General features: G+C 43.3%; 1 protein-coding gene and 1 non-coding gene across 2 annotated transcripts; one reads left to right on the forward strand and one right to left on the reverse strand.

Annotated features, from left to right (window-relative positions):
* The first annotated feature begins 1,322 nt into the window (after window positions 1-1,322).
* Window positions 1,323-13,700, forward strand: LOC148049285 (tubulin beta-1 chain-like). Its single transcript, XM_087707524.1, has 4 exons — window positions 1,323-1,445; window positions 3,161-3,269; window positions 9,130-9,240; window positions 10,437-13,700. Exons 1-4 carry the CDS (start codon window positions 1,389-1,391, stop codon window positions 11,495-11,497), a joined length of 1,338 nt encoding a protein of 445 aa, XP_087563650.1. The 5' UTR covers window positions 1,323-1,388; the 3' UTR covers window positions 11,498-13,700.
* LOC148049286 (U6 spliceosomal RNA) lies at window positions 7,678-7,784 on the reverse strand. Its single transcript, XR_015695734.1, has one exon. It is a non-coding gene; the product is annotated as a U6 spliceosomal RNA (small nuclear RNA).
* Window positions 13,701-13,735: the final 35 nt, after the last annotated feature.

Below are 13,735 nucleotides of genomic sequence, written 5' to 3' on the forward strand. Positions count from 1 at the left end.
AAGGGGAGGGAGCTGGAACCGGTTCTAAACGGCACTGTAGATTTGTGGAACCTCTTCTATAGAAGAGGCTAGAACTGGCAGGAACCCATCCCTGCAGTGATCCTATGGGTGTGAAAGAGGGGAGGAGGGGAGGGGGGAGGGAGGGGGAGAGATAGCCAGGCTAACAATTTATTGAACAGAATTTATTGACTTGCCTAATTTTCTAACAATGCTGCGTCCCCCGTACTACTAACAGGGCTGAAGGCTTGTCAAACCCGAGTAGGGGTGGGGGAGGAAAGGAGACGTAAGTTAGTAGCATTTAGTATTTAAAACTGAGCAAGATACACTATTGCAATGATCACCAGAAATTAATTTCTCAAGAAAAATATTTGGTCTTAAAAAATGGTTAGCAACGGGACTAAGAGTACTTAAGGAGAACACTAGGCAAATTTCTACTATTTTAAAAAAAGAAATAGCAAAATTATATGCAGAAAGCCAGAGAAGGCGGGGGGGGGAGGATTTTTCCAGAATTGCAGAGCCCCCCCTTCAGTTCCCACTGTTCTTTCCATGGGGCTTTTTAATTTTCTTTTTTCAAGGAGTCTGGTGCAACGGAGTCTCCCAAAAATGGTCGCTTCTAATGATGAATTTAAGGAAATAAGGATTGTTACAAATGAAAGAACCCAGGATATAAATTATTTTCTTTAGGATTATATTGCAGCTAATCTGGAGTCAAAAGTTACTCCAGATTAGCTGCAATATAAGCTAATATTTAGCCATATTTATATTTAATAATGCTTAGCAAAGCAGTTGATAGCCTATTCAATGCTCAAGTTTTTTTTTTTCCTGTTTTGAAGGAAGAATTGCCTTGAAAGCTAGGCGACGCTTAGACCAAATAAGGTGAGCTCTCCATGCTTATTCCAACTTGGGTTTATCTGAGCAAGGAGTAATATTGCTGGATGTATCTGAATAAAATGCTCCATGACAGCGCAATACTCAAGTTGCGTTTAATGCAAAACCAGGGATGTTAATCCTGAGCTTAAGGATGGATGCGCAAAAAAGCTTGCAACCAAAAGAAAAGGCTTGATGAAACGGAGGAAAGCTGGTCTTTTTTTTTTTCTTCTCTCGCTTTGTTTTTGCATGTTTTGTTTAAAAGGAATCTCTATATATATATATTTAAAAAAATGGTCGCTTGCAAAAGGCAATGAACGCGCGCGCGGCCCCTTTAAATCCGACCAATTCCGACTGGGCAGCCGAGCTGGACCGGCGGCCTTCGTGCCTAGAGGGGGGCGGAGCCACGCCGAGCCAGGTATAAATAGAGCCGCGGGTGAGCCGCCGCCCTCCAGTTTTCCAGCAGCGGATGCTCGGCGCGTAGAGAGAGATCCGCTCTCCTCGAAGGCACATTCGCAACCATGCGCGAGATCGTCCACATCCAAGCCGGCCAATGCGGGAACCAGATTGGAGCCAAGGTATCGTTTGTGGGAGAGGGGGGGGGAAGGGGGTTCGGCGGTTCGAATCCTCAGATAGGTCTCATATAGGGGGGGGTTGGATTAGATGACCTCCCAAGGGCCCTTTCCAGCTCGGTCCCTGTTAACTGTGGTCCGCTTGGATGGTCTCAAGAATACAAGAGGAATGATATCGTGCCTTAGCCCTCCCGAGCTGAGGGTAATGGGAATTGTAATCCAAAGCTTCTGGGAGAGAAATGTCAATTTTGGGCGTGGGAACCCACTCACGTGATTTCTTTCCGGTTTTGGGGGAAAGGAGGCGGGTGGGTGGGAAGAAGGGAGGGAGGGAGGGAGGGAGGCAGGCAGGCGGCGGCTGCTGCGCTTGTAATAAATCCTATATAGTGCCACCTTGAATGCGGAGGAAGAGAAAAAAAATTTAATCCGAAAAACAAGCTCAACCAGTGGAGATTCCTTGTTTTTATATATATATATAACATATAAAAGGTATTTGCAACACTACAGCTGTGGGCGATGACCAAAAGCCACTTAGAATTGCATCATTAGCCCTCTCCCCACCAAGAAATTAAGGTTTGGGCTTTTCTTGTCGGCTCCCTTTATGGAGGAGAATGTGTGTGTGTGTGTGTGTGTGTGTGTGTGTGTGTGTGTGTGTGTGTGTGTGTAATGTGTCACAACCCCTGGTATGCCCAAATATGAGAGCTAAATAGCTTGAAATAGATCTATATTAGTCTCCCTTTATTTATCAGCACAAATGCAACACACAGATAGATAGATAGATAGATAGAGAGAGAGAGAGAGAGAGAGAGAGAGAGAGAGAGAGATAGAGAGATAGAGAGATAGAGAGAGAGATAGAGAGATAGAGAGAGAGAGAGAGAGAGAGAGAGAGAGATAGATAGATAGAGAGAGATAGATAGAGATAGATAGATAGAGATAGATAGAGATAGATAGAGATAGAGATAGATAGATAGATAAGAGATAGATAGATAAGAGATAGATAAGAGATAGATAGAGATAGATAGATAGATAGATAGAGATAGATAGATAGATAGATAGATAGATAGATAGATAGATAGATAAGAGATAGATTTGCAAAATCTTGGAGGCTTTTGCCATGCTCCCCTCCCTCCCGCATCCTCTCGGGAGAAGTGCGTCTGTTTGGAGACAAAGAGGATCTCCCTCCTCCTCATTTGTTCGACGCGGAGACAAAGAAGCCAGCCTTTTATGAGTCAAATTCTCTCTTCAACCCAGTAGTAGTAACAAGGTGTCTTAGCTGGGAACCTGGCGCACTTTTAATAATAGCCCTTGATTGCCTCGCCCATTTTCAGAGGGTGAAACCTGGTGAAGAGGCGCAAAGGGTGTGTGTGCTTTGCAGGCAAACCCTAGGAACATTTTCTCCATAAAGGGAGCCCCACAAGAACCATCCTAAGTATAAACCTTAATCTCTTGGTGGGGAGAGAGGGCTGATGATGCAATTCTAAGTGGCTTCTGGCCATTGCCCACAGCTGTGGTGTTGCAAATACCTGTTGTAACAGCCCCTTTCTTGTAAGGTTAGAGCTGCACTTAGGCACGACCAAGGGGACCCCAGAGGGGAGGTGGGCACCGCATGGAGAATGCGGCCATTGGCTGCAGAATGCGGCTAAGGTGTGGCTGCAGCACGTGCAGTGCAGCCCTGGTGGAGTCTCAAAGGAATTGGAGAATAATTCTCGAAAATCCCGTTCCAGTTCTGGGAGGTCATCAGCGATGAGCATGGCATTGACCCCACCGGCAGCTATCACGGAGACAGCCACCTTCAGCTGGAGAGAATCAGCGTCTACTACAATGAAGCGGCTGGTAAACCCTTTTCCTCTCCTCTTGCTGTTTTGAAATGTTTGGAGGGTTTTTTTGGCGAAGGCCGTGTGAGCTAGCAAAAAAAAAAAACCCTCCCCAGCAGAAAAGTCACCTTATCTGAATTGTGTCCCTTGTTTAAAAACAACAATTGTAATTCTGCTTTCGGCTTGTTCCTCTTTTTAAGATATTGCTGCTTCTGGTTGCATTGGGGGAAAATGAGGATATCTTAACCCACTCCAACCTCCAGGTTGATACTTTGGAAATAATGTCAACCACTAAGGGAGAGCCAAACCTTTGATGGGCAGAAATGCTTTTGGCGTCTTGCTTTATTTTTTTTCTGGAAAATATACTTTTTATTTTCCATTTTCATAACATACAATCACATGTATACTATTACATAGCCAATATCCTATTGTATTAAGTAGTAATTACATCAGTTCCCCTTGTCATCAACGCCCAGAAAGATAAAAACCCATTATTGGCTCTTCTGCTCTCCATACACCTCTTTCTTCTACCTCTCTCCTACCTCCTTTCTTCCCTCCATCATCCTTTTCTACTCTACCTCCCCTTCCTTTCTCCTTCTCCTCTCTCTTCATTCCACTCCTCCTTATCCTCCTCATCTTCCCCCCTTACCCTCTCTCCTATCCCTCTCTTCCCATCTTTCTTCTCTCCTCTGTTTCCCACTCTTCCTCTCATTGGTGTAACGCCCAAAAAGATAAAAAACCATTATTAGCTCTTCTGCTCTCCATACACCTCTTTCTTCTACTTCTCTCCTACCTCCTTTCTTCCCTCCATCATCCTTTTCTACTCTACTTCCCCTTCCTTTCTCCTTCTCCTCTCTCTTCATTCCACTCCTCCTTCTCCTCCTCATCTTCCCCCCTTGCCCTCTCTCCTATCCCTCTCTTCCTATCTTTCTTCTCTCCTCTGTTTCCCACTCTTCCTCTTATTGGTGTATTTCAGCTTCTGAGCAAACTCCATTCTATGTTGATGGTATTTATGCTTCCATGTCAATATACTTAACATATCTTAGTTTTGAAGAAAAAATAAGAGAAAACAGTATACATGTGCAATCATAATACATTAAAATCTAACACCCCTCGTCATATCCCTCCCTCCCACCCAACCCCCAACCCCCAGCCTTCCCTCCCCCGACTTTCCAGAACCCATACACGGTATAAATCTTTAACAAAAACAGTCTAAAATATATTGGAAAAAAGAATAGAGAATTGATAACAAGGAGCCAAGGTGGCGCAGTGGTTAGGGTGCAGCACTGCAGGCCACTTCAGCTGACTGTTATCTGCAGTTCTGCGGTTCAAATCTCACCGGCTCAGGGTTGACTCAGCCTTCCATCCTTCCGAGGTAGGTAAAAATGAGGACCCAGACTGTAGGGGTGATATGCTGACTCTGTAAACCGCTTAGAGAGGGCTGAAAGCCCTATGAAGCGGTATAGAAGCCTAACTGCTATTGCTATCTTTACATTGAACTTAGCTCCTCCTTGCTAGGCGTCTGGCTTTTAAAGGCTTTAATATCCTATTCCTTCCAACATGTCAGCCAGTGGTTGGCCTTCAACATGTCTGCCAAATGCTTCCCTGCTTCTATCTTATCTGTTGGTGCAGGAGATGAGAATGAGTTTAACACTTTCCTCTGACGAGCCTTTTTACTAGCAATCAAGGGTTTATCCGATTGGGAAATGTTAGTAATTTTAAAAAAACAAAAAACCAATTTTGAGTTTCCATAACTGAAAGCAATTAAAAGAAGCTTATAGGTCAAATATTCTGGCTCTGCTCAGATGATATGAATGACTCAGACATCTCCTTCTCCAGGAATAGAATCAGCTTTGCAGGCCAACACTGTACACTGGCTGAAAATGTCACTTGGTCATCCGGTTGTTGTTGTTTTTTTAATTCTCCAGAGAGAAAGACTGCTACTTCCCAGTTCTTTCTGGATTTTTTTCCCCCCACCAAAGCAAATAGTAACAATAGCAATTAGACTTATATACCGCTTCATAGGGCTTTCAGCCCTCTCTAAGCGGTTTACAGAGTCAGCATATTGCCCCCAACAACAATCCGGGTCCCCATTTTACCCACCTTGGAAGGATGGAAGGCTGAGTCAACCCTGAGCCGGTGAGATTTGAACCGCTGAACTGCAGAACTGCAGTCAGCTGAAGTGGCCTGCAGTGCTGCACTCTAACCACTGCGCCACCTCAGCTCTCTCTAATAAATCCAGAGTATTTTTTTTAAAACTATATCAACTTTGTTGCTCCCTTCTAGTCATTGCTAACTCCTGGTAATTGCCTGGACAGGTCCCTGCAGTTTTCTTGGCAAGATTTTGAAAGTGGTTAGACTTCTTCCAAAGGCTGAGGAAGAGGTTTAGTCATCTGGTTTTGTGCCCAAGAAAAGAACGAAAATTTGCAGTTTCCCGTTCCTTAATCACTACACCAAATGGAGCTTCAAAGTTGATTCAGTAGTTTTAATAATCATAGCTATTCCATGTGGACCCTGGAAAATATAGCAACAGCAATAGCAGTTAGACTTATATACCCCTTCATAGGGCTTTCAGCCCTCTGTAAGCGGTTTACAGAGTCAGCATATTGCCCCCAACAACAATCCGGGTCCTCATTTTACCCACCTCGGAAGGATGGAAAGCTGAGTCAACCCTGAGCCGGTGAGATTTGAACCGCCGAACTGCAGATAGCAGTCAGCTGAAGTGGCCTGTAGTACTGCACTCTAACCACTGCGCCACACAATATATGGTGTTGGAATTAAGAGATTTTAAAAGATCCTTGGTAATCTGGGGAACATTTATTCATAAGAGTTCCATAAAAATATAAGGAATATAAGGAATTTCTACAGGCATCAAGGTGAAAAGCTAAATGCTATTACTTGACTAGATTATGGTTGAAGGCCATACAGCCAGTCCTTGAGTTGAGGATTGAGGCCAAAAGTTTTGTTGCTAAGTGAGACATTTGCCCCATCATAAAACCTTTCTCGCCATAGTCATTAAGTCAGTGTTTCTCAACCTTGGCCACTTGAAGATGTCTGGATTTCAACTCCCAGAATTCCCCAGCCAGCTGGGGAATTCTGGGAGTTGAAATCCAGACATCTTCAAGTGACCAAGGTTGAGAAACACTGCATTAAGTGAATCATTGCACGCATGGTTGTTCATTGAATCTGGCTTCTCAGATAACTTGGCTTGTCAGAAGGCCACAGAAGGTGATCACATGACCCCCAGGATACCGCAAATGTCATAAATATGAGTCAGAATTTTGATCTCCTGACCATGGCGATGCTGCAACGGTTTTAAGTGTGAAAAAAATTGATCAAGTCACTTTTTTCAGTGCCAGTGTCACTTTGAACCGTCACTAAACAGTTAGCAATAGCAGTTAGACTTATATACCGCTTCATAGGGCTTTCAGCCCTCTCTAAGCGGTTTACAGAGTCAGCATATATCGCCCCCAACAACAATCCGGGTTCTCATTTTACCCACCTCGGAAGGATGGAAGGCTGAGTCAACCCTGAGCCGGTGAGATTTGAACCGCCGAACTGCAGAACTGCAGTCAGCTGAAGTAGCCTGCAGTGCTGCATTTAACCACTGCGCCACCTCGTTAAAGGTAAATCCAAGGACTTACCTTTATGTCAGCAGTACACAGCACGTGCTTAGCACATGAGAATTTTCCTTCACACTTCTTTTTGCGATGTTTAGGTAATAGGGACAAATAATTGTGTTTGAATTTCTGCAGCTAGCTAGCCAGTATGAACCTGTAATAACAAACTGCCTAAACCAGGGGTATCAAATTTGCGGCCCGTGGGCCAGATGATTCACACACTGGCCGTGCCCCCCCGCTCCCCCCCCCCCCCGGTTTAGTGAAGGGAGGGAAATTGCGATACGTCACGTGATGTTGCAAGTTTGACATCCCTAAACCAATGAGAAACATTCTTTTTTTTAATTGAAAATTTAAAAAAAAAAGCTTTTACAAATATTTCCCTCCCCACCTGAACCGCCCCCCCAACCTTTCCCCCCCCCTGACCTCCCAGAACAAATACAGCATATAAATCTTTAATAAAGATATTCTAAAATAAACTTAAAGAAGGTTAGCATCATCTTCCATTTGAGCTTTAACTCCTCTTTTGTTAGGCTAACTCTAAACAGATTATATCATTCTTTGTTTCTTCAGTCGTAAACTATCTGGAATTTCTTAGTCCCATATTTATTTTGAATATAGTCAATCCATCTTCTCCACTCCAGTTTATATCTCTCATTTGAGTGGTCCTTGAGATATGCTGATATTTTAGCCATCTCTGCTAAGTTTTTTTACTTTTAATGTCCATTCTTGAATAGTAGGCAAATCTTCCTTCTTCCAGTATTGCGCCACTAACGGTCTTGCTGCCGTTATTAAGTACAAAATCTCTATAAAAATATGGAACGCTTCCCGAATTTGCGTGTCATCCTTCTGCAAGGGCCATGCTAATCTTCTCTGTATCGTTCCAATTTTAGTATATGTGCTGCCAAAGCGGGCACGAGAAACAGATTCTTTATGTATTTTATGAGCTTACCAGTTGGAGAAATTATTATAGAATTGGTTCATCCATTAAGCTATGAGCTACCAGTCAAACTGTGTGAATAGATATATCTACATCTAATTTTAAATAGGGCCTAGATATCTGGAGCGCTGTATAAAGCAGTACATTGTGGTCTGGCCTAATTAAACACGGCATGAGAACATGGATAAAAGGAATGTTCTTTCATATCGTATCAAAACAACACAAAGTTCATAGGGGAAATTATAATCAAGATTGATGTTAGCCTTCAGTATTTGAATTGAATTTGAATTTGAATAGATTTTGTGTGCCGCCCAATCCCGAAGGACTCTGGGCGGCTTACATAAAAAAACAATTAAAAGATTAAAAAGATTAAAAACACAAAACAATACAATTAAAACAGGAAAAACACAACGTTCACTCAGTTATAATGGGGCTGAAGTTCAGTGCCTTCTGCATGTCAGCATTTCCACGGAGGAGGAATTTAATCACTACGTGCTTCAGTTCTTGTCTGTGAAATGTGGCTCTAGTGATTCTGTTCTTCAAGCTGTCACACTTCTGCAAGCATTTGAAATTTCATTGCTTGTGAGTAAGCTGCTCTTTTGGGTTCCACCACTAAAGCGCACTCGATGAAACCGCGTAGCTGACGTCATCACAGGGCGACAACAGCGCGGAGACAGAAGCACGCTGTAAACGCTAAACCTAAAATTAACCCCTAAACCTAACCCCCTAAATCTAATCCTAAACCTAATCCTAACCCTTAACCTAACCCTAAACCTAACCCTTACCTTAACTTGCTTTCGGCTTGCTTTCAAAGCGCTATTTAAAGCGCCCTTCTTTCTCCGCGCTCGCTGTTGTCGCCCTGTTGATGACGTCAGCGACGCGGTTTAATCGGGCGCGCTTTAGTCGAGCGCGGTTTTGTCGTGCCACGGCTCTTTTTTACCCACCTCCCTTCCTTTCCCAGTCAAGCGGGAGTTTTCTCTCCCTTTTGCCGCAGAGAAGGTTAACGGCGTGAAACGTTCTCCCATTTCAAGCCCTTTGGAGATGCAGTTTCGTTTCTGGGCACATACAGTATAGATACCCATCTGAGACACAAAGAAGCCATAATACGATGCAAGCTGGTGCAGGAAACTTAAGAGAATATTGATCAACGGCTGATGTGTTTGTTGTACTTTCAGAGTGAGATTTAAAAAAAAACACAAACTGTTCCACAAAGGAATTACTTAATGCCATCTTTTAAAAGATCGAAGTCGCCAAGGGTACGATAGTCGGGAGGTATTTTATAAGGCTGCTAGATAAGGCTGAGCTTTTGTTCTTCCCCACAGGAAACAAGTACGTTCCGCGGGCAATCCTCGTTGACTTGGAGCCGGGTACAATGGACTCAGTCAGGTCTGGACCTTTTGGCCAGATCTTTAGACCTGATAACTTTGTCTTTGGTACGTAATACTAATTATGTTATTCTCTGATTATTATCTTAAGTATCCGAAGCATAATTCCTACTGTTCAATTTGTTCTCAGTCAAAAGTAGGCACTATGTGTCCCTTAAGTGAGTGGTTCCCAAACTTGGCAACTTTAAGACTTGTGGACTTCAACTCCCAGAATTCTCCAGCCAGCAGAGCTGGGAAGTCCACAAGTCTTGGAATGAACTCCCCGCGGAGATTCGGACCCTCACCTCTCTCCAGGCCTTCCGGAAAGCCGTCAAAACCTGGCTGTGCCGGCAGGCCTGGGGTTGATGAGTTCCCCTCCCCTCTCGACTTGTATGGCTGTATGACTCTTGTGTATTTTAATTACGTGTATTGTGTTTGTATCCCCTTTTTCCCCTTTTGAGTTGTTCGCCGCCCTGAGTCCCTCCCGGAGAAGGGCGGCATACAAATAAATTTAATCTTAATCTTAAAGTTGCCAAGTTTGGGAACCACTGCCTTGGGTGTTGCAAAATTTAAATTTCCAGCAGTCCTCATCAATGGCCCCAGCTGGTAGGAAATATAGATCAGCAACATCTGGAGAATCACCCTTCCTCTACATCAGGTGTCAAACTCACGGCCCGTGGGCCGGATTCGTCACAGGCTGGCCACACCCATGCCTGTTTTAGGGTGGGAAAGTTGTTGTATGTCACGTGATGCCATGACGATGCGAGTTTGATAACCCTGCTCTGCATATACCTTATAGATATAATGACATATATAAAAATGTACCATTTGTAGAATCCATTGATCAGTTCAGCCTCTATATAACCATAACCAAAATGAGCATTACTGCCTAGATAACAAAAAGATAGCATAACTACAGGCTGTCCTAATTAATATGATGTCCAGATTTGCGATCTGATGAAAAATCTCCCTGATCCATTTCTATTCTTTTACCCTCAAATTACAGAATATGGGAGAGCTCCAAAATTTTGTATCTTGGACTAATGTGTCCTCCACTCTTTTTCTCCTAGATTTAATGCAGTCCTTTCCTCATCTCACCATGCTGTAGATGTAGGAACGAATAACTTGACTGCTACTGGGCCAGACGGCAAATTTAGCTTGGATTGATTTTGGTCCACGGATCAAACATGAATATTATTTTCAGCATTCCTGTCCTGTAAATTGTTTTGTAACCATCTCTTTTTCCCCCCTAATTATTCCTCTAGGCCAGAGTGGTGCTGGGAACAACTGGGCCAAGGGCCACTACACAGAGGGAGCTGAACTAGTGGATTCGGTGATGGATGTAGTAAGGAAGGAGTCTGAAAGCTGCGATTGCTTACAGGGCTTCCAACTCACCCACTCGTTGGGTGGGGGCACTGGTTCTGGCATGGGAACGCTCCTCATCAGCAAGATTAGGGAGGAGTATCCTGATAGGATCATGAACACCTTCAGCGTAATGCCATCTCCAAAAGTCTCAGACACGGTGGTTGAGCCATACAACGCCACCCTCTCTGTCCACCAGCTGGTCGAGAACACGGATGAAACCTACTGTATTGACAATGAAGCTCTGTACGACATCTGCTTCCGCACCTTGAAACTCACAACTCCGACCTACGGCGATCTCAACCACTTGGTATCTGCCACCATGAGCGGAGTGACCACCTGCCTCCGGTTTCCCGGCCAACTGAACGCAGATCTTCGCAAGCTGGCGGTCAACATGGTGCCTTTCCCTCGCCTGCACTTCTTCATGCCGGGATTCGCGCCCTTGACGAGTCGCGGCAGCCAACAATATCGTGCCCTGACAGTCCCGGAGCTGACTCAGCAGATGTTTGATTCCAAAAACATGATGGCGGCCTGTGACCCCCGCCACGGCCGATACTTGACGGTGGCAGCCATCTTCCGGGGCAGAATGTCCATGAAGGAGGTGGACGAGCAGATGCTGAATGTCCAGAACAAGAACAGCAGCTACTTCGTGGAATGGATCCCCAACAACGTGAAGACGGCCGTGTGTGACATCCCTCCCCGGGGCCTGAAGATGTCCGCCACCTTCATCGGCAACAGCACCGCAATCCAGGAGCTCTTCAAGAGGATCTCCGAGCAGTTCACAGCCATGTTCCGACGGAAGGCTTTCTTGCACTGGTACACCGGCGAAGGCATGGACGAGATGGAGTTCACGGAAGCCGAGAGCAACATGAATGATCTGGTCTCGGAGTACCAGCAATACCAAGATGCTACTGCAGATGAGCAAGGGGAGTTTGAGGAGGAAGGAGAGGAAGATGAAGCTTAGGAGGTTTGAGTAGGGTTAGTCCATAGGCAAGTGTCCAAGGTGAGGGCTGTACCAGTGCATGTTTTTCCAGTGGTTCTTGGTGCTTTTCACTGTTGCCTCTGTCAGCAGTTTTTGTAACTTCACTCTTTATGTAGCTGCAAAAGATTTCTGGGGAGAAAAGTCTTCTGTTTCAATGTCTAATCTCAAACATAAGAAGTATTTGTGCTTCTCATTGGTGTCTGGATTCTTTTCTTACAAAACGTCATAAGGCTAATTGATTTAGCTAATTGAAGGAATATGGCAAGCTGATACTAATTTCCTTTTGCCTTTACAGTCTGGGCTGTCAGTTAAAAAATATAAATATTGTTTCTTTGTGATTCTGCAGTTTATATTTCTCCCTGTAAGTTACAATAGCTCTTAAGGAATTTTGACCAAGTAATTATTCATTCTTTCCGTATAATGCATACTCACCACTGGGCTGTAGTCCTTTAGTACAATTTTAGGGAAATAAATTTATGGGCTTTGGTTATAGATGTTTGAAAAGTTGCCAGTCTGCTTTTTGATGCTTTCCCTGCTGTGTGAAAATTCCAGCCCCCTCTCCCTTTTTTCAACATTTTGGGGTCTTGGTGAGAGTTGAATGAATGCCTTAAACTGCAAAAATATAATTGGAAAGGTGTTCATGGCCTGCTATGTAAATCCTAGAATGGCCCACAAGGCAACAAAAGTTGGCTATCCATTTAAAATAAAATAAAAAAGACACAAATGGGAGGTATAATTATTAAAATGAAGATATTTGTGCTGCTTCTGTCATCAGTTTTTGTGACCCTGCTGTACTACTTTAATATTTATAAACTGGCAAGATGATTTAATTAGGGAGATACAGATCCTGTTAAATTTGAGAGCTATGAAGTTGAACTCTTGAACAACAGTGCTGGTAGTTGGACCAGCATTAAAATATATATTAAAATCTTAAGAATAAACTTGTTTTCCCATTTATGCAACTATAGATTCTGCACCCCTAATTGGTATTTAAAGATTATTCTCAAGGAAAATTCCTGCAGGGATTAAAGTTTTATTAAAGAGAGATGTTATAATTTATCTAAATTAAGAAAGAGATTTACGGAGTGCTTTGCAAACAAAGCTGCTCTAGATTGGTATTTTTTAGATGTGTGGTAATTTGCAATTCCCAGATTTTCTAGAAAGCACAAGATTTTTTCTTTGGGAACCATAGGACCTAACACTTCTGGAGGGGATTACATTGGAGAAGACTTGCTTATCCCTTGCTTATTGACCATTGATCTTAAAAGGCGGTAATCAAGAAATAGATTAATAATGGATTTCTCTACCAATTAGAGTAAGGAGAGTATCTTTTTTTTTTGTCTACCCCAGTGGTTCCGAAACTTGGCAACTTTAAGACTCGTGGACTTCAACTCCCAGAGTTCTCCAGCCAGAAGAGCTAGCTGGAGAATTCTGGGAGTTGAAGTCCACAAGTCTTAAAGTTGCCAAGTTTGGGAACCACTGGTCTACCCCATGAAATATTTTTTGCACATGCTAAAGAATATTCTACGCAATTGCAGAGGCAGTAGGCAAACTTACATTGATTAGCTTTTTCCTTGTCTTGTGCCTTCACTCAAACGCACACTGGATGGAAGTGCTTACAGTTGCAATTAGAATTCTATATGTAACTTGTAACACTTTATTGTGATTCGAACTGTCTCATTTCCAACTTTTGGGGTCCTCAAAAGACGCAGTTATTGCAACAACTGGATTCTAAAACTATTTTTTTTGCAATGCAGGAAATCATTGGCTTGTAACCTTAGGAACTTAATTCCCTCTCACTTTAAAGAACTAAGGTGGTATTTTTTTTTAATATTCAGAATCACTGGATGTTCCAAATCATGTCTGCAGCCTTTTTCTTTAGAAAAAAACCCCAAACCCAACCCTTAAGACTTTGAGGAAGAAACGGACACAATTGCAACTGGAATGCTAGTAGAGCAGGCATGAATTCAGACAGCTGGGATTGAGCATGTTTTCTGTGGCACTGTCTTATGTTGCTCCCTTTTGAGTATTGTACAATAAACTCTTCGAGAATGTCTGCAGTGAAACTCTACAATGGCTTTTGTGTGGTGTTCAGTGTAATCAAGGCATGCGTTTTGGATAATGACTTCTCTTTGTGCTTTTCTTCAAGATTGAATCTGGGCAATAAAAAAAGTATTTATTGAAACGTGTGTGTCTCTCCCTTAACATTCCTACAAAGCC

This window comes from Thamnophis sirtalis, unplaced genomic scaffold, assembly GCF_051295495.1.
Source record: "Thamnophis sirtalis isolate CommonGarterSnake01/CBP01778 unplaced genomic scaffold, rThaSir2_p1.2 scaffold_2, whole genome shotgun sequence".
Taxonomy (NCBI): Eukaryota; Metazoa; Chordata; class Lepidosauria; order Squamata; family Natricidae; genus Thamnophis; species Thamnophis sirtalis.